Here is a 25,357-nt window from a genome sequence, read left to right as displayed (position 1 = left end):
GTGCATGGAACATGCTTTCTGTAGGGACCATAGGCATAAGCGCAAGCTGTGGAGCACTGTGCCACCAAGTGGATAGTCAGTAGGCTGCCAGCACAGCACTGATCTGGGCAGAAAGTTGGAGGAAGCCTAAAACATTGACCATATGGTCATGCTGGAGGCTGCCCTTCCAGCATGGTAGGGGCACAGCCAGGCATTGGTAAAGTCTATGTGAAGACTTTCTATGTTCTTTCAACCCAGAAATCTTTCTCTTCTACAAAGCATGCCATCCAACAATGCTAAGTACTTTGCCACATAGTCAACTAGGTGTTTTTTTTCTAACTTGTATGAAGGAAAAGAGAAGCAAAGAACTGGTTGAGAAAGTCCAGCGCTTCTGACTCATAAATATGTCTTTTCTATGAAATCAACAACTTCCAGGAATCTGCTACTTAATAGATTTTTTTCCCCCATGAATTTCACCACCTATGCCCCGACTTTAGAAATAATTTTAATGTTTCATTTTTTTATGTTCCATTTTCTTTAATGTAACAACAAAACAAATTGTAGTTGATTAGCTTTGATTTTAAGGCCAGGGGGATAAATAAGCCTTTATCAAAGGAACAGCCATGAGAGTATGATTTAATCGGTCATACCTTGTGTGTGTGCTAAGCAGCTTTTCAAAAGATGTGGAAATCTCCTGGGAAAAAAAAGATGATGATTTGGGCAGCTCATGCTTTGTATGCTAATTACCATCATTCTCTTATTTCCCCTGCCCCCACCATGTTTCAGCTTTGTCTGGGTCCCTTTGGATAAGGCAGCCAATCTCTTCACTGCCAGTGCTCTAATAGTCTAGTATGCCTGCCTGATTCTGCTCTTAGTTTACCACATCTGTGAATGCATGTATTTATCTGCTATTCACGTGTGTATTTAGTATGTTGTTATGTTGTGCACTGTATGGTATATTACATAATGTCCGTGGGGCCTAAGAGCAGAGCACCCCAGAATATAAACTTAAGTGGCTGGCCTGGCCACTTTTTAATTCTTTGCTTACTGCAGTTCCCAAATCCAATGTTTTTCCACTGTAGGATCTCACTGTCCTACATATTCCTAGGATTCCACCCAAGCCACTAGCATTTAGACCTGATTGATGTATGCTTAGCTTGGGAAAGTGATCTGCAGCTTCCGTTCATGATTTCCCTCAGGCAATTTCTTATAATACTGCAGACCATTTCAATTCCAACATCAAGACACAACTCTATCAATTCACTGCTTCTACTGTGGTAGCATCTCATTTCCCAGAAGCAGTGTACAGCCTTTTGGCTGGGTATTAATAATAGTAAAGCATGTATCAAGGTATCAGTTAAAGTATCTAGAATTGTGTCCCAATTATTTATTTTCCTTTCTTTCTTTTATTCCCATTTCACCACCAGCTGCATTCAGACCAGGATAAAGGAGATGGATCACTTAAGTACATCCTTTCTGGAGATGGAGCAGGAGACCTCTTCATTATCAATGAAAACACTGGTGACATCCAGGCCACAAAGAGACTAGACAGAGAAGAAAAGCCTGTATACATACTCCGTGCCCAGGCTATAAACAGAAGGACTGGAAGACCAGTGGAACCAGAATCTGAGTTCATCATTAAGATCCATGATATCAATGACAATGAGCCAATGTTTACAAAGGATGTTTACAATGCCAGCATTCCCGAAATGTCAGATGTTGGTAGGTGCTAACTATAATTGATTTCAGTGTCTGGTCTGGGGTATTTCTGTGGAGCTAATGAAGGGCCCAAAGTTTACAGGCACTGAAAACAGGCATCCGCTGTTTGAGTCTGGAGTAAAAGCACCTCAGCCATTTAAAAAAACCCACAGTCTAACTCCAGGAAGATAGTGACAACAGTCTGCTGGAATCAGAGGTGCCAGCTGAGTGAAACCCACTCCCTCTCTTGTACCACAAAAAATGCAAGTGAATACAATCTATTTTAGTTCACAGTGAAAGTGAGCTGAGCTAAGCTGTGTTACATGACACTTGTAAAGAGTTTAATACACTTTGTTAACATGATTTAGTAGCAGTATAATAATATGGTAATCCATGGTCACCTAAGCATGTCCATACCACCCCTAGATCTGTTCAGCAACACTTCTTTAGTTCAGGAAGGTAAAAAAAAATGGAAAAGGGCAGGTGCAGAAGTGGTTGTACACACTTCAGGAGTGAAAACTGTCACCCGAGTCAACTCATCACTGATTCTGAGATATGCCATTAACTTCCTATGACCTTTGTTGCTCTTTTCATGCAAAAGAAAAGAGCTCCTAAGTCTACTGAAGTCCATTGAAATCTTTCTATTGATTTAAAATGTATCAAGCTGTAAGAATCAATCAATAAAAGAGAATAAAATAACTTGCTTGAAATATGATTTTAAGATTGGATCTTTTCCAGAGAAGTTGACAGGTTTTGATTCTTTGTCTCTGATTCTTACGGAGGTCATTTGGATTTCTTTGTCAGAGAGCGATGTATGGTTGAACTGCAAGAAGCACATTTCTAATCCGAAATAGTATCCAGGGAGAGGAGCATTAATTAATCATAATCAAGAATGAGATTAAAATAAAGCTCAAGCAATATGAAAATAAAGACTTTGGGGCATACTCTCTCCTCTCATTCATGGGACTTCTCACATGGATGAAACCTCATCTGGTGAAGAGAGAACCTAATATTCACATTTTAATATGTGAAGTGAATACTTTATTCACAAATCTGTTTTAAATGCCAAAACGTAAGCTAATTTTTTATGTTTGTTAACACTTTGCCTATGATTCAACACGATTTCTTTCTCTAGAAGACACATGAAAAAAACACATTTACAATCCTATGTCAAACACCTTACAAGCATGAGTAAATTTGCAAAAGTATATTCTTGACCTAGATTCAAACTCTGAATGCCTTCAATATCTGCAGAAGGGTGCGCTTCTGGTCTCTTCATAAGAAATATGATGAAGGATCTACATATCCAATCAATAACTGTGTATTTTAATGAACTGAGAATAACCCAACTATTATTTTGGGGTTGTATCTATGTATGTCCTTTATGAACAGAGAAACGTCTACAAAATAAGAATATCTCTAACTTCTTCCCACAAGTTTGACCTGAACATAAACTATGCTTTTTCTACATCATAAACTGTCTTGGCCATGAAAAAAACCTGTGGATTTTTATCTTCTTTAATTTATCATTGCAGGTACCTTTGTTGTGCAAGTCACCGCAACTGATGCCGATGATCCTACATATGGGAACAGTGCTAAAGTTGTCTACAGTATTCTCCAGGGACAACCATATTTCTCCGTCGAATCCGAGACAGGTCAGGGGACCTTATCTGTCATTCTATGACAATGTCTGTAATTCAAAATGACATGCTAAGCCAAGCTAGGACATATTAGACAAAAACTTCAAAGAGATTACATCTTCTTCAGTGCAAAATCTGACAAACTTAATAGGGCGATACATCTGTAAACACGACACCTACATTATTTTAATCTTACCAGCGAAGTCTAATAAATACAATTAATACTGGATGTGAACCAGTTTTCAATCATTTTTAACAAGCAGTGGGTACAGAGACTGCTGTGGATGCTTAAATTAAACCAAATAGGTTGGCTTTTAGATGAAAATGAGAAACAGGTGGGTGTGGAAAAAAGTGCTTAATCCTCATAGATCTTCATAACGGCTAAATTAAGACTGAGGGTTTGTTCGGGTAGGGTATTTTTCCTCCTTCTGCTTCTTCAAAACTTGTTTAAAGTAATTATAATTTCTGTACATCTGCAACATATCACTTTAATGCTAATTTTATGAAAGAAATCTTAATTAAGAATAATGATAGAAGAGGTAAAATTGGCTGTTGCGCTACACTAGAAGATCACAAATAGAATCCCAAACTTCTGAGTTCTGTTTTTGGAAGGCATTTAAATTATATACAGTGACTGGAATTTTTTATGGTCTGAGTAACAGACAGCTTTGGAACCTGTGCATGTAAAACATAGAACTCTGGCTGACTGAATCTGCTGTATCATTGACTATCTGACTACATAGATAGTCTTTTCCCAAGATCTATAACAAAATTCTCCAACAAGAAACAAAGGATCTCAAGAAACTCCTTAAAGAGGAACATTCACTGTGATAGGTTGCTGGAAACCAGAGAAATCGGTTCTCCTCAGCATCCTTACAGGAAGGAATGGATCATCCCAGACAATTAGTCAGGTTTTAGCATTGTTTCTTAAATAAATCTTAGAAACTCAGGCAGGGGAAAGGAGGGAGAGATTAGATGTCTCAAAGAAGAACCTGAGGTGAAAAAATGTACTTAATTCTGAAAAGTGAGAGCCAAGATCAAAGGGAGCTTCCCTTCAAGCATAAGGTATTAGATAATACAAGCAAGGATTTTTGCACTGATGCACTCATTCTGACTTGGACAGTACACTATGTGCTCTTCTATCTAGTGTTATAATAAGGATAATGTAGCTGGGAGTTCACCAGTAATAATCTTTTAGCAAGAGGGTTGTGTGGGGTGCAGAGGGGAAGCAAGGTAAACCACAGGTTTGATCTTCCTGCCATGGAAATCAATTGCAAAACTCCTAGACTGAAATAAGTGTCTGTCGAAGCTGCTGTGAATTTTGCCATGGATTTCAGTACTTGAATTTCACCCCTTTTGCCTACAAAGGAGTCAGTTCTTAGCCTTAAAAGACCCAGTGAGAATGCAAACATTTTACTTCATGGTAAATCTGAATGATTGAATTTCAATAGGAGTTGGCCTCATAACTGATATTTGTGCCTTTGAAGAAGGAAGTGACTGGCAAAATCATTTAAATCAATGTATAAATAGAAATATATATACTTGGGCATGCTTGGATGCTCATAATTTTCTTAATTAATTTCTCTTCTCCCATTTAATGTTGTTGTACTGCCTCTTTAATGATGTCTCGCTGAAGTTGACTGTTTTTTTTTTAACCATGTCTGTCAAAATAAAAATATTGACAGAACAGGAGAGAAAAGATGGAGCACATTATAATGAACAAAGACCCTTTTTCCAGTTCAGTGAGAGATTTTAGCATGGAACTGCAAGGGGGTAAATAGTTATGTAAAATAACACTGCTCACAAATAGGTAGAAAGAACATCTTTCTGGGGATGCCACTAATACTGTGTCTGTCACATAGGCAGCAGCCTGAGATATGATATGACAAGTCTGTAATTTAATGTGCCATCTCATAACAGTAAATATTTGTATTGGGCAAAGTTTCCTTATTGCACAGCGATTGTTTTGTTCTTTAGGCTGTGGGGTTATTTTTAATAAGAATTTCCATCAAAGTCAGTACCTTACTTGTGAATTCCCCACTCTTTAATTTTCATGTTTTCAGGCATTATTAAAACTGCTTTGCTAAACATGGACCGTGAAAACAGGGAGCAATACCAAGTGGTCATCCAGGCTAAGGACATGGGCGGCCAGATGGGCGGATTATCAGGAACCACCACCGTGAACATCACACTGACTGACGTAAACGACAATCCGCCTCGCTTCCCCCAGAGTATGGAACATTTACATTCTATGTCTTTACATTAAAATGGAAAAAAATTGGTTGGTTTGTTTGTTTGTTTTCACCTGAGATATTGTTTCTGCTGTTGTGCACTTACTGAGTATCAGACTTCCTTTAAGAAAGAAAAAAAAAACACACAAGCAAGCAATAGCATCATGCTAAGGTTAATTGCAATAACTGGGAATCATATCTTTAGTATTTCTACTGCAGTTGCAGTAGATAGTCTGAGAGGTGAATTAATGTACAGAAACACTATTTTTCCTACCCATTAAATAGCTTTGATGTAATCTATAGTTCTTGATCAATATTATTTCTATTAGACCTTGTGGTTGACTGAGTTTTAAGATATCTGTTGTAATCTAACATATCTGAGTTTTGAAACATTTATTTCAGTACATAAAATAATCCCAAGAGCAATTCTATCAAAATGAATACTTACACCCAAGAAGCATGGGTGCCATGCCTCAATGGATTTTTCCTATATTCTTTGCATACAGAAACAAAAGCACATACATAAATATACCAGACATTGCTGCCTATTTTCCTTCCCCTGTCTCAGATCATTTGGTAGGTATCTGTGTGATATTTGAGGGAATCGGTTGAGCCAGAAAGTAATTTCTATTAATGACCATTCATGGCCATAAATGATTCAAAGTGGATCAGCTTTCATCTACTTCTCTTTCCCTCTCTTTCCTTCCTTCTCTCTTTCTTTCTTTTTCTTCCTTCATTCTCTCTCTCTTTTTCTTTTTTGCTTTGTCTAACCACTGCTCTGTGTGTGATGTGTGTGTATCACAGTGTCAGTGTGTGTCAAAGTCAAGAGCAGCTGTTAGAGAAAATAATTGCAGATACTATCAGACAAATCAGCAAGCTTTGGCGGTTAAGTCACTGGGAAAGTTATTGGAAGCAACTTGTCATTTAAGTTCAAAGTCTGTTCTTAGCTGTGGGCAAAGCGTTTCCATTTAAATTAGAGCAACTTAAGAGAAAATATAGCACTCTGCCTCCAATGAGTTAATTATACATCTCTGGACATAAGCGTCTTCAATATAAAAGCCAAAGATACAGCTTCATGATGCCAACATTCCCTAAGTAGAGTTTTTTTAGAGGAGAATTCAATGTAGCGCCTTATTAATAGACATTTGCGCTGCACTTGGCTTTAGTGTTACTAAGCTGCATTGGCCTCTGGAAGTTCTTAATATTCCTCTTTTGGCCTCAAGACATTTTTCATATACAATTTTGATATGGCCAACAGACACCTTGGTAATGTCTAGAAGGGGACATATGTTGCTAAAGATACATGTATGTAGGAAAAAAAAAAAAAGTCCATCCTTCATACTAGAAAATAGATAGAAAAATTATTTACTTTTATCCACATGAAAGTAAGGCAGAAGCTGAAGGCTGTTGCCTAGAAGGCCTGAAGACATAGCGACTTGCTAACTCATCTGTGCATGCCCAGCCTGGACAGCAGGATGAGAGCTGGTGTCCAAAGTACCATGAGACCGACTGACAAAATTTCCTTCTCTGTCTGCTGTAGGCACATACCAGTTCAGAGCTCCTGAGTCTACGCCACCTGACTCACCAGTTGGCAGGATAAAAGCTAATGATGCTGACGTGGATGAAAATGCAGAGATTGAATACAGCATCACTGAGGGGGATGGATATGACATGTTTGGAATTACCACAGACAAGGACACACAGGAAGGAATTATAACTGTCAAAAAGGTACACAAAACACTTAATTCCAGCCTCTGAAATACCACTCAATACTTTATCTAGCACATATTTGTTTTCCACTTTTAGTGCAACGTGTGTTGTTTATTAATTTGAATGCTATCTATTAGGAATCTCTACATTACCTATGTAAAGTTTCTTTTATACAAGCAATTGGAATCCTTCCTCTTATACCTTCCTTTACTAAACCAATGCACATACTTTGAAGGACCTGAGAGAGTAAATAACCTAGGGAATGGGATAGAGCTGAGAAAAAAATTCTACAGTCTGAACATATCTGCAGAATAACTCAAGGAGTCACCACCATCCAACTCTGATTTTCTCCCTGTGATGCTTACGGGATTTGCCCAGTTACTAGAAGGTGCTGTGTTAAGACCACAGAAATAATAAGTATGACATTGCCTGTTTTGCACTATCAGAAGGTGTTGAATTGTATAGCTGTAAAGCATTAAAGTAGATAGACAAATTTCTTTTGAATCACATTTTGTAAAACTAATTAATAAATCCATCAGCGTGCTTTTGCTTTAGAAAAAAAATCACAGTGCCTTGCTGGATTACAATGGACATCATCTACTAGGTTGCACATTGGCTGTCAGAAAAGGTTTGAGAAATATTGTTTACAGTGGGTTATCAGGCAAGCTTGATAAGGTTACAGATATCATCCTCCATCAGTTCAAGTTCAGTCACCACTAGATAGACATTGTGTAGATTTTCCGAACATGCACTTGCTTGTTGATATCAGTACGACACCTGTCATTACTTGTTTTTTAGGAGATGCCTGCCAGGGGCTGATTATGATATCAGTCTAACTCTGTTTGCATTTCTGTCTGTTGCTGACAGAAGCTGTGAATCTTCTACAACATAATGGAAAAATGGGGTGACTACTCTCTCCCCACGTTTCTCTAAGTACTGTAACAAGTCGCTAAATGCTGCTTCTTCATACTTTTAAAAGAGTGTGATATAGTCATAGCCTATCATAAAATAATGTTTTCCTTGATGGGTGGTCCTGGATGTCCAGGCACTAGATGTCACAGTGTTTCATTTCAGTGATGGAATGCCAATATTTAAACAAGCAGCTCCTAGAAAATCTTCCCCCCTTTAGCGTGAGGTGCTTAGGGGCAAGAAGTAGATAGGAAAAGATCAAAATGCCAAAAATGACAGAATAAAAGGCATGAGGAGTTAAGACTATTTGAGAAGGAAAGATTAATTGATGTTTAGGAGTTCCAGGCATAGAATTCTCTGAAAAAGTGTTTTTTCTATACTGTATCACCAGTGGCACAGAGTCCTGTCTTTGTCCTTTTTGCTGGCACTTTAATTCCAGTTCAGCCGCCTGTTACCTAGCACAGGCCTTTCCATGACATCCCCTTACTCATTTGGCTCATCTGGCTGCAAGCCACAGCAATCCTCACAGACCTCTCAAACTCTTTTTTTCCTCTTCCCAGGCATTGGATTTCGAAAATAAAAACCTGTATATTCTGAAAGTGGAAGCTACCAATACTCATGTGGACCCTCGATTCCTCTACCTGGGCCCATTCAAGGACTCAGCTACAGTCAGAATTCAGGTGGAGGATGTAGATGAACCCCCTGTGTTCAGCAGACCAGCATACATAATGGAAGTGAAAGAAGATGTTCCAATAAACAGTGTGATAGGAACAGTAACTGCTCAGGATCCAGATGCTGCCAAGAACCCTGTCAAGTAAGCATAGACTATTTCAGGTTGTGTGTGAATTTTTTACAGCTCTAATTTTGATTTTTTTCATGTTAGCACACAAAACCCCCACTTGTAACAATGAAATTGTTCAGGTGTGCTTAAATATGGAGTCTTGTAGATGGTAAATGATCTCTCACACTTGAGCATATCTAGGTATGTGTGATTGTGTTTGCATGGCCCTTGCATCTTGAATTATATCCTATCCTCTTCAGTAACTAAGGTTTGTGGTTACTTCTACCCTGGAAGAATTTACTGCAAAGAGAGCACTAAGAAGATGTTACTGTTCTCCTTCCACCTTTAAGATTTTCCAGTGCAGTGCAGTGCATCCTCTTGGCTATATGACAAGGGGCTGACTGAGCAGCCCTTTCTTCTCCCATCCCTCCAGACCTACTTAACAGAGGTCGCATTTACCTTCTCTAAACTGCAAGTAGAAATGCCTTAAAAGCAGCTCATGTGCTCACACAGACTCTGATCTTACTTGTATCAGTGTAAGGTTAATAAGATAAGAAATCAGTCTCATGGACTTCATAAATTACACTTGGCATGAATCAATAAACTAGTCTTAAAGGAAGTGGAGGAAATGTTAAGGTTGGAGAAGCTAAAGCTAAGCTTTCATTTTTTGTAAATTAGCAGGTATATTGTTTCAGTACATTTGAAAACATACTGGAGTACTTAAGTCATATTGGATAGAGTATAAAAGAACTTTTAAAGAGTTGTTTGCTTTAATTAAAGTTCATTGCTACTGACAAGGCAGTAAGAGGAGGAAATGAAAAATACAGCAATATTAAATCCAGGTCAATTTTCAGCATGTCTCTGGGTTGGGCACCTTGGAAATGCAATAGTAGTCTTAAGATCAAAATAGAACAATGCAGGTTTAATAAAAATCCAATCCACCAATACTTTGCACTTCTGCAAACAACTATCTTTCATCAAGATATCTTACAATGTTTATGAGGCATGAGTAAATTTTAAGCTCCCAGCTCATCTTGTGAGAGGGGTAAATATTATCATCTTAATTTCCTAGATGAAGAAACTGTATCTAAAATGTTTCTGGCAGAAACTCACTCTGTCTTCAGTTTACGTGCAATGCCCTACATGTGAATTCTTGTTCAAGACTAAGCCTTCTAATTTTAATTAAGGATTGCTTTCATTTATATCACGACATGCAACAATTAGATTGTGTTCTGGACTAGCAGAGCATCATAACTTAAAGAACCACTTAATGTTTTGCTGACTTTGGTGAAGCCCAGGGAGAGCATGAATACCTTCTATAGCATATCTTCATGGGCACGCTAGCATGAAGATGAAAAATTGGTTGGGGTGACACCCAGGCCCCTTGCAGTCTTCATATGAACTACTGCTTGTTTCTATCTAATGGCACTGGAGAGTGAGGGAGTACTTCCCTGCTTCCCTCTGCTTTCCTGTGGTGATAACTACAACCATTTGCATTTTGCACCAGCGGCAGCTCCTAATTACAAGTGATTTACAGTGGATAGGGATTATGCTGTTCATTGTTGAGTACTGCCTACTGGCTCTTTTCTGTTAATTGAATGTGTGTGCTAAAATTTACCTATCTTTCAAAGGGCAGTTCTTTAATACAGTATAGGTACTTTGCATATTAAAGTATCAGATAATTATTGAGCAAAATCTAGCAGGGGTGTCAAAATTGATGCAGTGCAGCAGAAAACTTGTCTCCTTTATACTCTAATAGCATGCAACAATCAAGGTGAAAGGAGAAGACAAAGAAAAATGAGGAAGAGGTTAGAGTAATAGAAATAAACACAGCGAGAAGAAACATGAAAATCAGTAAGAGGGGAAAGAAATCAGCAGAGAAGAGAAGAGTAGCCTGAGAGAGGTTAGCTTGCAATAAACGTAATTTTATGGTGCTAATGTCTTGGGTATCTCCTAGAATTTAGGGGCATGGGTTGAGTCTGCATCTTTTTGACAGGGTGATTTTTTTTTTTTCCATCATGCAATAGAGATGCTAAATCAGATTTTCACTCTCAGCTTCAGGGAAGATGCAATTAGACTGTATATATATGACTTGTCACTTGCTTGTCAATTTTTCTTGACGGTTAAAAATAAAATCTTTAGACACTTGATATTACAATGAAAACCTTCCATTTTCTCCTCTACTTGAGGGAAGATTTCTCTTTTTAAACAAACTGAGCCCTAACTCTGTTAGATGAAAGCCCCTTTGATCTTCCATTAAAGGAAACCTTCACAATATCATTATGAAAATGCATTATGAAAAATTCACACACACATCCCTTCCTGACCCACAAATCTTCCTGACTTGCGGTTACATTAGGCAGCAAGCTGCTGAACATCAGAAGACAATGAAGCAATAGCAAAATATGAAGCGGATACCTGCCCTAGTTGTAAGACTTCATAATCATTCATGACCTGTGTATTGGTAGAGCATTTCACCAGTCCAGCCCTTATAAATAAGCTTTGCTGTGACATGACATTAAGAAAATAAAAAATTACACCAGTAGATGTTTGGCAATATTTGAATATGCATCCATGTGTAGTGACATTACTACACTCTTGAGTAACACTCCACTGTCCAGCTGTGTTATAAAAAAAAAAGTTTTGCATTCTGCTTGTGTTTGATCTAAACAGAAATATTATGAACCGCTGCATACTGAAAAAAATAATGCTGCAACTGGCACTGCTGTATTGTACATCAGATCTTTTTAAATTGCTAGTTGAGTTTTTTTGCTATAGTAACTCCTCAGAGGCATAATGAAGTTCATCAGTCACTGGAACTGTCTCCCTGCTGTGATTTGATTTACTAAAGTATCCCAGATGAAAATGATCTGCAAACAAATGTAAGGCTTAATTTTGTTTGTGTATTTTACTGACAACATATTTGCATGTGTTAGATTCTCTCTTTCACCCTCCCCTTCTTCCTGTTATATACAAGGAGAGACTGGAATCTACATAGATACCTTTATCTTCCTAGCTTGTCAATTCCTCAAGATTTGAAAGGGATGAAGTCCTGAAAGCTGACTAATACACACCAGTAATTTCATTAAATAAATGTAAAAATTAGTTTGATGTTGTCTGCTTAATTCTTACTAGGTTATGATCCATAAGTCAGAATCACCACCAATTCAACATAATTAACAGTCCTTGATCAAAAGAGACTGGATTATACAAACTGAGAAAGAGAAGTGACAGTCTAGCTTATTAAAATCATCATTCTAGACCAGGGTTAATGGTATAATTAGAATATACTTTAACTGCATTGACCTTGTATGTATTTTCTTTTGGATATGAAGAAATAAAATTAACCTTTCATTAAGAAGTTGTTCTCTGAGGGTTTTTTTTGTTTGGTTTTGGTTGGTTTGGGGTTTTTTTTTTGTGAGTTTAACTCTTCACTGTACAAATGACTGAATATACATACAGTTTTACAAGGCCTTATATTTTAAAATTCTTCATATCTTGAAGAAGAGGTCCTCAATGTTACAGCTCTGGTAACCTCAGATAAAGTCCAGAACATTTTTTTTTTTTTCATTTCTTCCAGATACTGTACCACAGATTGAATTTGGGAAATTTTAAAAAGTAAAGATTGAGATTACAATATGCCAAGGCATTAAAATGTGCTAATGCATTAAGATATTTTAAGTCCATTCATAATATGAAGCATGAGTGAAAGCTTAATTGAAGAAAAAAAACAAACGAAGGGACAACACATGCCTAAAGCTAGTTGCTTACTTAAATACCTTGCTGAATAAAAGCCTGAAACACACTATTACAGTTGGCTGGAACAGCTAATCTATGGAAAATCCTGATATTTCATTTCAAATAGGAATGCAAAATCTAGGTTTACTGCAAAATGGAAATACCAAAGTATTTCAGCTGAAAGATATGGAAATGAGCTACAGAATATCTGAAAAATAATTGAATTCACGAAATACCAACATAATATCATATAAAAGCCTGAATGACTGAAAGTTAAAATGAAATGTTTACCATATCAAATACTTACTTTGTCAAAATAGAAGAGAGTCAGACTGGTTTGTATAAACTTGTTTCCATCAAACATTTCAGCTAAGTCATCAAATTCACATGTACTATTTAGATTTGGACAAAACAACACAGCTTGCTGGAGCTGTCCCATCAGTCAGCGCTGCCTATTACCTACCTTCTCACACACTCTTCTCAAGCTGATGGTAACGTTATAATGCTGTATAAAGGAACTAGGTTAGCGACACCGCAGTTGACTTTGTGCAGCTGAAACTACGGTACTGTTAGTCAAGTGACAGCAGCAAATAAAAACTAAATCAACTCCTGAAAAACTAGCATGGTGTGCCTATGCAAGTCCTACCGAAAAAGGTTAGCTTTTTGTGCCAGTACCTTTGAATCTCATTTGGTTGTTTCCATAGGAATTTAATGTGGAAAAAGAAAAACAATTTAGTGCAAATAATTAATACTTGCTATAGTTTTATTTAGGACGATGGGCTATGCTAAAATTCTTACTTTAGAATAAGGCCTGCCTAATTTGCTGTGGATACTATATGCCATTTTTTTACTTGCAAAGAAGAAAAAAAATGCAGTTACAAGGTAATTAGCAAGTTAGTTAATTTTCAACCTTTGTCAGAATCATGTGTTTCAGCTGGACTCCTCTGTTCCTTCCTTTATCCCTGCAAGTTCTTTCTCAGAAGTTAAGAGACACTGCACAGGCACTGGGAAATCTGTGCAGAATGAGGGACATGTCACGCAGCTGCTCCTAGGGCAGAGCAGGGGACGGAACTTTTTCTTCAGCCTCCGCATTCCCCTCAGTTCTGTAGTGCCAGTAAACTCTGCCAGTCGTTCTCCTGGCCCAGTTTTCATCTGACTGCATACCAGCTCAGCCGTATCTTTATCCTTGTCTGGACACAAGGGACAGCAGTAGCTGCCTTGTCTCCATTGACGTGGCCTGCAAGGAGACCGAGGGAGCACACGGGGCTTCCTAAGGCTCTGTCCTGGACTGTACATCAGCACACGTTCGGGCTTGAAACAGGAGCAGAATCATGCAATTACATTCTTGCTTTAGCAACATCAGAGACATTTCCATCAAAACCTCTGTAATTTATGCAAGAATTTGCTCTTCTTGAGAGATGAAACCAAGTCACAGCATTTGGATCAGGGTGGTCGCACCCTCTCCCACGAACTGGAGAGTTCTGCTTTTAAAGTTGGATTCAGTTCAGATTGAAAATTTGAATCTGTATTTAGACTCTGAGCTCCTCCAGAGCTTGTTAGCATGCGTTTTCACATCTAGATACCATCAAGCAGGGCTGAGCATGTTAGTTTTAATGAATTACAGCAAACCTTTATGTGATATGTACCGTGGAATGATGAATCTCTGTTCCATGCTGACTTGTTGGGGGGGACGGGACAGTCTTTTTAAATGCCAGGAAGTGAAAGGCAGAAATGCACCCCAGCTGTCAAATTTTATATCAGAAATTATTTGGAATAGTTGAGATATCAAACCATAAAAAGAGAGTTTTATAAAGGGAAAGCCAACTCAGCCTTAAAATAAACTTCATATCTTTCAGGACACAGACTTCACATTTCTCACTAAAAACAAAGCTTTGATGATTCTCAGAGGTATGTAAATTCTGCAGTAATTCATTTATTCAGTGACAATGCTCCACCTTCTAAATCAAACCTCCAATGTGTCATTATCCAGTAGCTCAGAACTAGCTCTTTGTGTGAATATATAAAGACTCTGAAGCCTGCACTGAAAACAAAAGGCAACCCCATTTACTAGCTGTTTGATGTCTAGTCTTAGAAAATGGTTTAAGAACACAGAAATTAAAAGGAAAGCATTCGCCTAACCCCTGTCTCTGTATTTGCAGGTACTCTGTAGATCGACACACTGATATGGACAGAGTATTCAACATCAATTCAGGAAATGGTTCGATATTCACTTCAAAACCCCTTGACCGGGAAACACTGCTATGGCACAACATTACAGTAATAGCAGCAGAGATCAGTAAGTCAAACCTAAATACCACTGCCATGCCTGATGTAATGAATTTAGCCTTCTAGCTGAGCGTGTGGAAAGCACGGCTGGACAGATGTCAGGTTATATTGGATAGTCCACTCGATACTAATGAAGAAGCGGAAACTCTGCGAGAGGTGGTCTGCCGTTTTGGGTTTACTAGGGACACAGTTCGTGAAGAGGTAACTTAGCTGTGCAGGGAGGAAAAGTAACAATTCTGTGTTTTCTAATCAGTAACAGCCATTTTTAATTTTGAACATGATTGTTGAATTGTGAAATTGGCATGCAGCAGGCAAGATAGTTTAAAGCCAAACTGCATTCCATGGCTGAATTCAGTCTGATCCAGACTGAATATAGCACAGGCGGGATGTTTTCAAGTAAGACTAAGGTGGCTAGGCTGAGCTAGGTGCCCAGATCTTAAACAGTTTTAAGGTTTTCCATTTTTAACCTCTTTTGCATCCTTCAGAATTATGAGCTATAGTTACAAATCAGTCTGTCACTTAGTTTAGGATTGCTCAGAAGAACTAATCTTGTGATAATACTAGCCATGTTGATTTTAGGAACTGAAATGCCAGGGGATCTAGATAAGGACGTGTATGCTAGATGGCCTTAATAAACAATCCTCTTTATTTTAATACATTAACTGCAAGCATGTGACATGCTTACATATTAGGGAATGCAATTCTATTTGGTTTTGCAGTCACAGTACCTATGATAGAGAAGCGTGGCAGAATGGTAGCTAGATCTAATATGAACACCAGTTCTATAACTGTCAAAAAGTCTTTGGGCAACTCAGAGGCTAAATGGCTTTTTTTTTTTATGAACATATTCTGAGACAATATAAGCTCTACCTTCTTACGTTGTGTGTAGGGGTATATGGCTCAATTGGCTGCTGAATGGTGAGAAGAGTGTAACTAAGGAGTACTTGACTCCAGAATTTTTTATTCTGTAGGTCTTTTTAAAACTGAAAACTGATGTGAAACAATGCTGTTGAGGCAAGGAGATGGGGTTATGCAAAAGACTAGTGGGCTACAGCCTACAGGAATGATGTGTCTTAACAGTTTTCTCCCTCTCTTGAAAGTTTCCACCTTTTAACGCTAGGTATGTGGTTTCAGCATACAAAACTGACTTCTGGCTGACTGTTAGTCGGGTGTTTGTGTTTCTGTTAAGTCTTTGAAGGAGTGATCTAGGGTCAAGAGTTGTACACTGTAGACTGAGCTCCTGGGTAGAGGAGGAGGGGAAAAATAAACACCTAAAAAGGAAAGAATAGCAAGCACATTTAGGAAGCACACTTGCATTGATCCCAGCAGAGCTGAAATAATATACAGTATAGACAATTGTATACTGTCTGAAAACCAATTTAGCATCTATGAGAGATACTCTTTTAGTTCCTTGCCTCCTTCTCTAAGGACAGACCTTCTAGTGGGCCAAACCCTCTCAACTAAACCTTTTGTGTCTGACACAGGCTTCTGTCTTAATTACCATACCTCTTAAGTCTGAATCCTTCCAGGCTGCAACAAGCTACTTCCCAGGGTCTGCTTCACTGAGCCTAGACCAAATTTGGCATAACTGGGGTAGATGCCTTCCAAAGGAAATTTTCATGTTTGAAATGCAGCTACTGTTTAAACAAGCCTTGGTCTGATCCAGGCTGCCTCACTAGTTTTAGTCTCAAGAGACTAGAGTGGAAAGCACCACTGCTTAATGTTCCTAGCTGAAACCGGTAATTTCTAGCAAGGCTAGCTAAAGTCCCATTCCACTAAATTCCAGCTAATCACTGCTCTCAGTGACATACCATCACATCAAACTCCAGGTATATTTCACTGAAGTAATCTAAAAGAAATATCCAGTCAAGTTACAGGCAGGATGTGTGTTTAGGTGGATGGGTGCTGCCTTTGATATAAAAAAAGTTTAAAAAAAATATAAAGTCATAAAGAAAAACACCTTTCAGAGATGACTGTTCTTGATTTCATTTTACAGTAGAAAAGAAAATGAAAATATGCAAGTTGTTTTGCCTTTAATTGTCTAGAATTGTCAGTAAGCGTAGATAGCTCCATTTTTTAATGTTCTTCTTTTTCAACAGTATGAGCTGCAGTTGCTCAGCAGCCTGGAGAATCATTCTGTGAATATTGCAGACAAATAGTGAAACACTAGGTCAGTACATCTGCTATAGTCAGAAGGCAAACTGGCAATAAAACTGAGTACAGAGGGCTAGTGATTCACAGCTGCAGAATTACAGCCGATTTACCAGAGAGAATTCCCAGAGTATTTTTAAATATTCTTTACTTATTACTTAAGGGTAAAATCAAATATTGGCAGGACTTTGAGGCTGTATTCAGAAAAAAAAACACTTCAACAGTTTGGTTGCTGGCTAAACAGAAAACACACAGCTATAGAGATGAGTAAATTTAAGCAGTTTGTTGAGTCTGTGGAGCTGGTTTTGGAGATGAAGCCCAGCAGTAATTAAAGTATAATGCAAACAAATTAACCTACACCCATTAGTTTGCAAAAATAATTTGAAAGATGACAAAAAAAGACTCAAAGACGTATACATATATTTTGACTTACATTTCCATTAAATCAGAAAAAAGGCCCACGTCCATAGATTTTTTATGAAGCTTCTATTTATTACAGTATTATTTTACATCATGAGAATCTTAAGCACCTAGAAGTAAAATGAAAATACGTAGTTCATGGTTCAAAAAGCAGGAAAGAAAACAATCGTAATTCTTGAGAGGAGAAGAAATACATTTGCCAATATGTTTGAATGTATTTGTTAGAAAGGTATGCCCTTATAAAATAGTCTTGCCAATAGTCCTGTGACTTCAAACAAGTACCTTTGATTTCTGCCTATTATAAAAATTCAACATTTGTGTTGATGTATTTTAGCATAGAATTCAGCATAGTCTATATTATACATAAACTGTTATTTTAGACATTGAATGAATTTAGCCCTATGGTTCGTATTAGAAAGTGATTTATGCCTAATGGAATCATATTAACTTCAATGGGGCTGTGGAGCTTTAAAGCACAATATTTTGTCCAAATGACTGAACTCTGTAATACAAATATACAGTGCCAATTTTGGAGAAGGCATTTTCAAATTTATAAAAGTATGATAAACATAGTAATAGGACTTTTATTAAAGCCTAACTCAACAACCTACTATAATGAATGCTTGTAGAAGCATACAGAGTCTTAGACCTTCTATATTTTATTGCACTTTTTTTTCCACTTGTATCATAGATTAAAATGCATTAATAAATTATATTAACATGGGTAGGATGTTAACGTAGCAAAACTCAGCGTGAGCCCTCATGAAGGGGAGAGGGAAGGTATTTATTTTAAATGAAACTAATTTCAATCACACACATTCCCTCATAGATTTTACTCTCTCACATTCCCACACCCACATACTCCCAGGCACTGAGGTGGGTAGGTCTGCATGACCTGGCCTAGATAATTTTTTGTGCGATAGGGAGCACAGATCACATCCTGGCAATGTCTCTTGGTTTCCTCTTGGTTGGTGATGACAAATTAGTTTGGGGGCAGATCTTGTGCCTTTTAGGAGTCAGTGGTTGTTATGATGTGACTTTTTGCCTCTGAATCTTGCCTATTTCACTGTTCATGGGTCCTAGACAAGGTTGATGCCTGTTGCCTTTCTTTCTTATTTATTTTGTGTATCTTCATGACTAAAGCCTGTCTCCCCCAACAGGAAAAGGAATGGTCCAACAGGACCAATAGTGCAACAGGAAAAGGAAGGATCTATAAAATGTGGTGCATTTCCAAATGTTTTTATTTTTATCTAGAAAGATGACAATAGTTTCATCAGTATTTTATGCTCAGGAATATCCTTGTCAAATTCAATCTCTTGGCACCGTACAGTCCCTATAGGGAGAAAACCATGTTCACATATGGGGGTCTGCAGATTCTACAGAACGCTTATATTCTTCAACTGGTACATTTTAGTGTTAACTCTGGAATATCAGCCAAATCAATTCACAACAGATTATAAAATATCTGTGATCACAGCCTCAGTTACTATTTATATAGCATAATGGTAATCATGGTAGCCTAAGGAACTCTGTCATGAGGTTTGTAGGAGACAGAATATTATATATAACAGGTGGAGAGGAAAAAAACCCACTCAATCCCAAATTCATGACTCTTCAGTCTTCCTGTTTCAGAGTTAAGGAAAGGATTATGTTCTAGAAACTTTGTTGCCACCAAACTGTATCAGTTAGGCTAATAAATAGATTAAATTTAATTCCAGTACTATATTTATATATATATCATGCATACATTCATAATCATACTTGGAGTGTTCAAAGGAATGTGTAAATCCTGGATTCCTACCCAATCTTAACTGTCTAGCTTACACAGAATCAGAGTAGTGATAACACAGCAGGATTTTGTGGAATTCACCCCATAACGCATTCCCCAGAAATCAACACAATATAAGCGGAGTGTTGTGAATGAGAAGAATTAAGGCAATGACCCCCTAAGTCTGTCTGTTCCTTCTCCTGCACTGAGTCAGTAGCTGGGCTAAATAAAATCTCTATTCTTTCTGGTTTTATCATTTCAGACAACCCAAAACAAAGCAGCCGTGTCCCAGTGTTCATTAAGGTTTTGGATGTAAATGACAATGCTCCAGAGTTTGCCATGTTTTACGAGACCTTCGTCTGTGAAAATGCGAAGGCAGAACAGGTGTGTTGTCTGCTTGTACTAAGAAAATACTCCAAATTAATTGAGCTTTGCTGTTACTCTTGCATCACCTCATCAAGAGGTATACTTTGCATTGCATCAAACTGTCAGTTTTGCAAAATTAAACTAAACAGTGGCTGCATAGTACCTGATTACACTTAGTATTCTTTCAGCTAACGTGTCAGTATGTTTTAGACTGTTGTTTTCTGTACTGCACCTTGTTATCCCTGACTCATTTTTATTCTGTGATTCTCTGCTTTATTCAGGCACCTCCACTGTCTCCTTCAAAAACAATTTCAGGTCCATAACTGTTACAGGTCCTGTCTGTGATATAACTATTCTCTGCCAGATAACTCTCACTCTACCGGTCCTATTACTAAATGGTTCAAAGTAGCAGATAATTTGGAAGGTTCAGCCAAACAACTCCTGTGACATGAGATTTGGGTAGATAAATATACAGCTTGGACTGTCTTACCTTTTTCATCTCTATTGCTTGTCACATATAAAGGTTTCCTACCCATTTGGAGTGGCATCAACCCAAGCCTGCTCTTGAATTCAACATGATTTTCCTGCCAACTTTCAAATTCATTGTGTTACTGGCTGATGGTACAGGACACAATAGCATGGTGATCCTAAACAGCATCACCAGCACACAGACCACTTTTCTTTACCTCACCATAGCAGCAGCAGCTGCCTTAAAGCAGAAGGAAAAAAATAATACAATAAGATTGCTTTACAATCCTAGAGTACATAAATAAGCATAAGGTCCACTGACTTTGAAGATAATTTTGTTCTTGTTGTTTCAGCTGATACAAACATTAAGTGCTGTTGATAAAGATGACTCTTACAGTGGACATCAGTTTTCATTCTCCTTAGCTCCCGAGGCAGCCAGCAGCTCAAACTTTACACTACAGGACAACAGAGGTGAATTTCTAGGAAGACTTTTCTTTATTATCTCATCCTTGTTTCAGTCTTCAGATGAAGATTTGATGCATGCTTTGTGTTTCCAGACAACACAGCAGGGATTTTCACCCGAAAAACCAGATATAACCGGCATGAAATGAGTACCTACTTCTTGCCAGTGGTAATATCAGACAATGACTATCCTATCCAGAGCAGCACTGAAACGGTGACTATTCGAGTATGTGCTTGTGACCATCGAGGAAAGATGCTGTCCTGTAATGCAGAAGCCTTGATTCATCCTACTGGTCTTAGCACTGGGGCTCTTATTGCCATTCTCCTCTGTATCATTATATTACTTGGTAAGTAGCTCAGAAGCATTTTGTTCCTTTCATGGTTATTCTGCTTTTCTACAAGTGATTATACCAAGGCTAGGACAAGAGCAAAGCAAAGACATCCTTGTCTTATCCTCCATTTATATTATTGTGTTTCTTCCCCTGAGGGCTGCTACAGATATGGTTGTATAGAACACATCCTATCTAATCTAGTTATCTAGAAGTTAGTAATGGCCAAGCAAGAGGACACAGCTGGGCTGCACCCTCTGGTCAATGGAAAGAGACAGGCACCTGTAGAGTGGGGATTCATCATCCCATCCCCTTACTGGTATCTGGGGTGGACCAGACTAAGCACCTTCTGCAGGTGTCCATCTCTTTCTGTTGACCGTAGAAGGAGGCCAGGTAACTTAGTTTTAAACAATTAACTTCCTGTGTCTAAACTGAGGAGAAGCAAGTCTCGGTGCTTCCATTCTGCTGGAAAAGGAAGTTGAAATGGTCCGGGTAGTAAAGCACTCTCTCAAAAGCTGCAGGGTTCTCTCTTTCAGGCACCTGTGAACATGAAGAGGTTGGATCCTGAGTGTGGAGGATGTAGAGATCTCTGGCTAAAGCACTTACAGGTGGTCAACATTTTTTTTTATATAAAAATAAGGACAGCTTGCAACACGTCTCACATTCCTGTCACTCAGGTACCACCCCTCTTGTACAGCAAACAGAGCCCATCAGTCCCTCGGCCATTAGCCATAATCTATTCATCTGGGGAGAAGTGTACAATACAACACGGGCAGCTCTCGGGGAGACACCTTTAGTGTCTGGCCAGGAAAGACAGGAGTCAGACCAATTTTATAGCAGTAGAGTCAAACAGGAGAAAATGTTCCCTCAGTGATTCCACTTCTTTCTACCATACTCGTAATTTCCTTGGACATGCTCATCACCACTGCGGATTCATCCTGATCTTTACTATTAACAAAATTTCCCTCTCCAGTGATGAGTCAAAGACCATGTGGTGATTCTCAGACTTCAACAATATAGTCATGGCTTGCCCAAGTAAGTACTATCCCATTTTCAGAAAAGATTCCCACAATAACAATCTTACCGTTAATTTACCATTAAATTCATTTTTCAAAACATGGTATCATTGCCTCTAAGGGTTGAGCTCACTTTGTATCAAGCTCCTTACCAGAAAAAGAAATCTAATGCTGCAGGTAGTCTTGTACTCGTTAGTACAACTGTGCTCATTAATATCAATCTGACATTAAACGATTTCCTGTTTTATGTCAATCGAAAATAATTGATTCTGTGTGCTAAGCAGCACTTTATGTCAATTACTGCTCACGCCACCATGCACCATAAGCAGATTTTCAATTAACTCAGCTATATAAATTTCTATTTTCAGGCTGGTTGCAGGGTTTGCATGTGCAACCACTACTGAGTGAAAAACAATACTCTGGGCAGCCCTGAACCACAACTTAAAGTTTAGCAACAACAAAAAGTGCCTGTAAATTACTAAGTTTATTTGCAGTTTGAGTAAGTCTAGCAGCTTATCAGGAGGCCTCAGATACTGCTAAAAACTGACATGCAAATAAAGGTGATGTACTTTAACATATAACTTCTAATGGTTTTTTTTGCTTGCAAGTTCAGCACAAAATAAGAAAATCCAAGTATCAGAGATGTGACATAATTATCAAAGTCTCATCCTTGCATGTTCTGTGTAACACCTTTTTTGTTAATGAGATACTTCAGCAACCCTTCAATGTAAAAACTATCATCCCTATGCTTTCTCAGATCGTTCTACCGGTTGCTCTTCTGGAAGCCCATTCAAAATCATCACTGTGTCTTTCAAGTTCTCCAAAATTTTCTCCAGCTATCTCTGTTCTCTCACATAGACCTTCCCCCAGTCCTCCCATATAGTGGCACAGCTTTATGCTCTTAAGGAAGAGAATTCTCTTTTACTGCATTTTTGCACAGCAGCACAAAGAATCATCACTCAGCTGTGATTGCTGTTCATTTGTAAATATTCAACAGTTTGCCATCTTAAGGTAGAATCCAGCTAAGAAATCTGAAATTAGCTTCAAAAGGAAATAAAGTGTTGAACATATCCCTTTCCACCCTCTGTGCTCACTTCTTCAACAGTACTGGTGACCATTATAAAATATTAAAATTTGGATCAGGGCCTTGGAAAGAGTTCCTGCCCTCCAAATAAATGAAAAATATATGTAAACACACACACACACTTTAGAACAAAAGGCTTAAAATATCTGTTTGAGAAATCTCATGCCTTTGGCAGATTAAAAAATACCATTACCATATCTCATCAGTCTAACACTTAAACCCTGTACTATTTTAAGGTGACGTACATTGTAAAAACATGCCAGGGGAGTTAATAAAACTTGGACCTTGTGCTGGCTGAAAATCCACTCCATACTCCAAGCTTTTTTTCCAGAGGAGAATAGATTTACTTATCTTGAAATGTAGCTTTGCTAACTTTTTGTCATAGCCCAGTAGATACTAGCCTTGTCCATAGCACAAGTTGCATCTCATCCCAGGAGTTCAAGGTAAATAACATCTGATGTTACTTATTTTGGAGAAAGCATTTCTTCCTTCCCAACTCTCATGAAGCTAGTTCTGTTCTCAAGGCAACAAAATTGCCATATGACTCTGGGTGAAAATGTGCCTACTGACAAAAAGACGCTCCACTTGGCTTCTTACAAGCTTGACATCTCCTTTCTCGTTGTGCATATCCATGCCATTTCATCTCCCAAGGTACTCACAGGCAGAGCAAGCACAGCCTGAAAACCTGATGTGCACATTTGCAGGTTTGCAAAACATCTTTTAAGACTTTGAATTCGAGCGGAGTTGCAGCATTTCTTCTGGGTTTTAATGGAGTTAGGGATTAATCTTTCCCTTTCGCTTCCCCTGTTATTTTTTGTTTCCAGTTACAGTGGTGCTGTTTACAGCACTGAGACGGCAGCGGAAAAAAGAGCCTTTGATTATTTCCAAAGAAGACATCAGAGACAACATTGTCAGTTATAATGATGAAGGTGGTGGAGAGGAAGACACCCAGGCATTTGATATTGGCACGCTGAGGAATCCCGAAGCCATAGACGATAATAAATTACGCAGAGACATTGTGCCCGAAACACTTTTTATGCCACGGCGGACTGCAACAGCGCGAGATAACACGGATGTCAGAGATTTCATTAACCAAAGGTTAAAGGAAAACGATACAGACCCAACGGCACCCCCGTATGACTCGTTAGCAACCTACGCGTACGAAGGTAATGGTTCTGTGGCCGAGTCCCTCAGCTCCTTGGAGTCGGTGACTACGGACGGAGATCAGGACTACGATTACCTCAGTGACTGGGGGCCTCGGTTTAAAAAGCTGGCAGATATGTATGGCGCAATGGACAGTGACAAAGACTCTTAATATGTTGCCTTTTTTTTTTTTCCTTTTTTGTTTCCCTTCCTCATTTTCAGAAACAGCATTAAGATATGTGAAGTGGCTATTTCTTTCTATTTCTCCACAGCTGTGTGAAGGGGTTCTCTGTTCTACCCGTTCAAATTGTCTAATGACTGCAGTCTGTGTGGCTCAGCCATCAGAAAACTTTTTCTAGCGTCATTTTATGAGCTTCCAAGAGGCAAAATTCTTATTTTTTAGTGCATCCAGTTTACCAAGCCAATCTTACAGGCACGGCAGTAGGGGAGGGGAAAAAAAGGATCAGATGGGGAGCAATATTTTTACTTGTTCTGCTTATATTGTAAATTGGAGTATATTACTGTTTAAGCTCACTTGCTCTTTTTACTTGTATTTGGACTATTCAGCTCAGACGACTGCTCTGCCGATTGTGTATTGCACATCCCAATGTAATGAGGTACCCTAGTTTACCCTATGTATTATAGTCAAAAGTAGTGGTGATGGAATGGAGGTTTATTATACAAGTAGAGTAAGCTGAGAAAAAACATCAAACATGTATTTTACTCATGAGGAGGGTAGAAAGGCCAACGGTCATTTAAACCTAAGTGTTTTTCTAGAACTCACCATTGCCCCCAATGCACTGAATCATACTAACATACATATATATATATAGTTCATTGACTGCTATGTATATATTCTTCTGACCTAGCATTGCTGGAGAGATGTGTGTGCGTGCATGTGTGTGTGGTCAGTAGCCCGAGTATCCAATTCTTCGATGGTTTCCCAGTTCTAACCCAGACTTGCCTTGTGATATGGGGAAAACCATCTAATCCAACGCCAGATTAGATCATGACTTGGGGGAAGTAGCAGATCATAACTGTGCTTTTCTTTGTACTTCTTCAGTCAGCCTCCCCCTGCACATCAGTTCAGCGACGGCCACTGCACTGGGGAGGCGGGAGTCAGGCTTTTCCGAGCCATCCGCTTCTGCCTGTTCTCGTGCGCAGGAGGGGAGCAGTAG

At 38.5% G+C, this 25,357-nt stretch overlaps 1 protein-coding gene across 3 annotated transcripts in view; it reads left to right on the top strand.

Moving 5' to 3' along the window:
• LOC142042498 (cadherin-6) overlaps positions 1-24,623 on the top strand; it is a 47,358-nt gene extending 22,735 nt beyond the window's left edge. Inside the window, exons 2-11 of one of the 3 annotated variants that reach the window (XM_075052485.1) lie at positions 1,407-1,701; positions 3,213-3,332; positions 5,381-5,548; positions 7,089-7,276; positions 8,728-8,981; positions 14,846-14,982; positions 19,574-19,695; positions 20,499-20,616; positions 20,703-20,954; positions 23,867-24,623. In XM_075052485.1, the coding sequence (XP_074908586.1) occupies positions 1,407-1,701; positions 3,213-3,332; positions 5,381-5,548; positions 7,089-7,276; positions 8,728-8,981; positions 14,846-14,982; positions 19,574-19,695; positions 20,499-20,616; positions 20,703-20,954; positions 23,867-24,351 (2,139 nt within the window). In that variant the 3' untranslated portion in view covers positions 24,352-24,623. Of the gene's footprint in view, positions 1-1,406; positions 1,702-3,212; positions 3,333-5,380; positions 5,549-7,088; positions 7,277-8,727; positions 8,982-14,845; positions 14,983-19,573; positions 19,696-20,498; positions 20,617-20,702; positions 20,955-23,860 lie in introns of all 3 variants that reach the window. The other 2 variants (XM_075052484.1, XM_075052486.1) reach the window with 2 other exon arrangements.
• Positions 24,624-25,357: the final 734 nt, after the last annotated feature.

Source organism: Buteo buteo, chromosome 20 (genome assembly GCF_964188355.1).
Source record: "Buteo buteo chromosome 20, bButBut1.hap1.1, whole genome shotgun sequence".
Classification (NCBI taxonomy): domain Eukaryota; kingdom Metazoa; phylum Chordata; class Aves; order Accipitriformes; family Accipitridae; genus Buteo; species Buteo buteo.
This window is presented reverse-complemented; position numbering and strand designations above follow the sequence as displayed.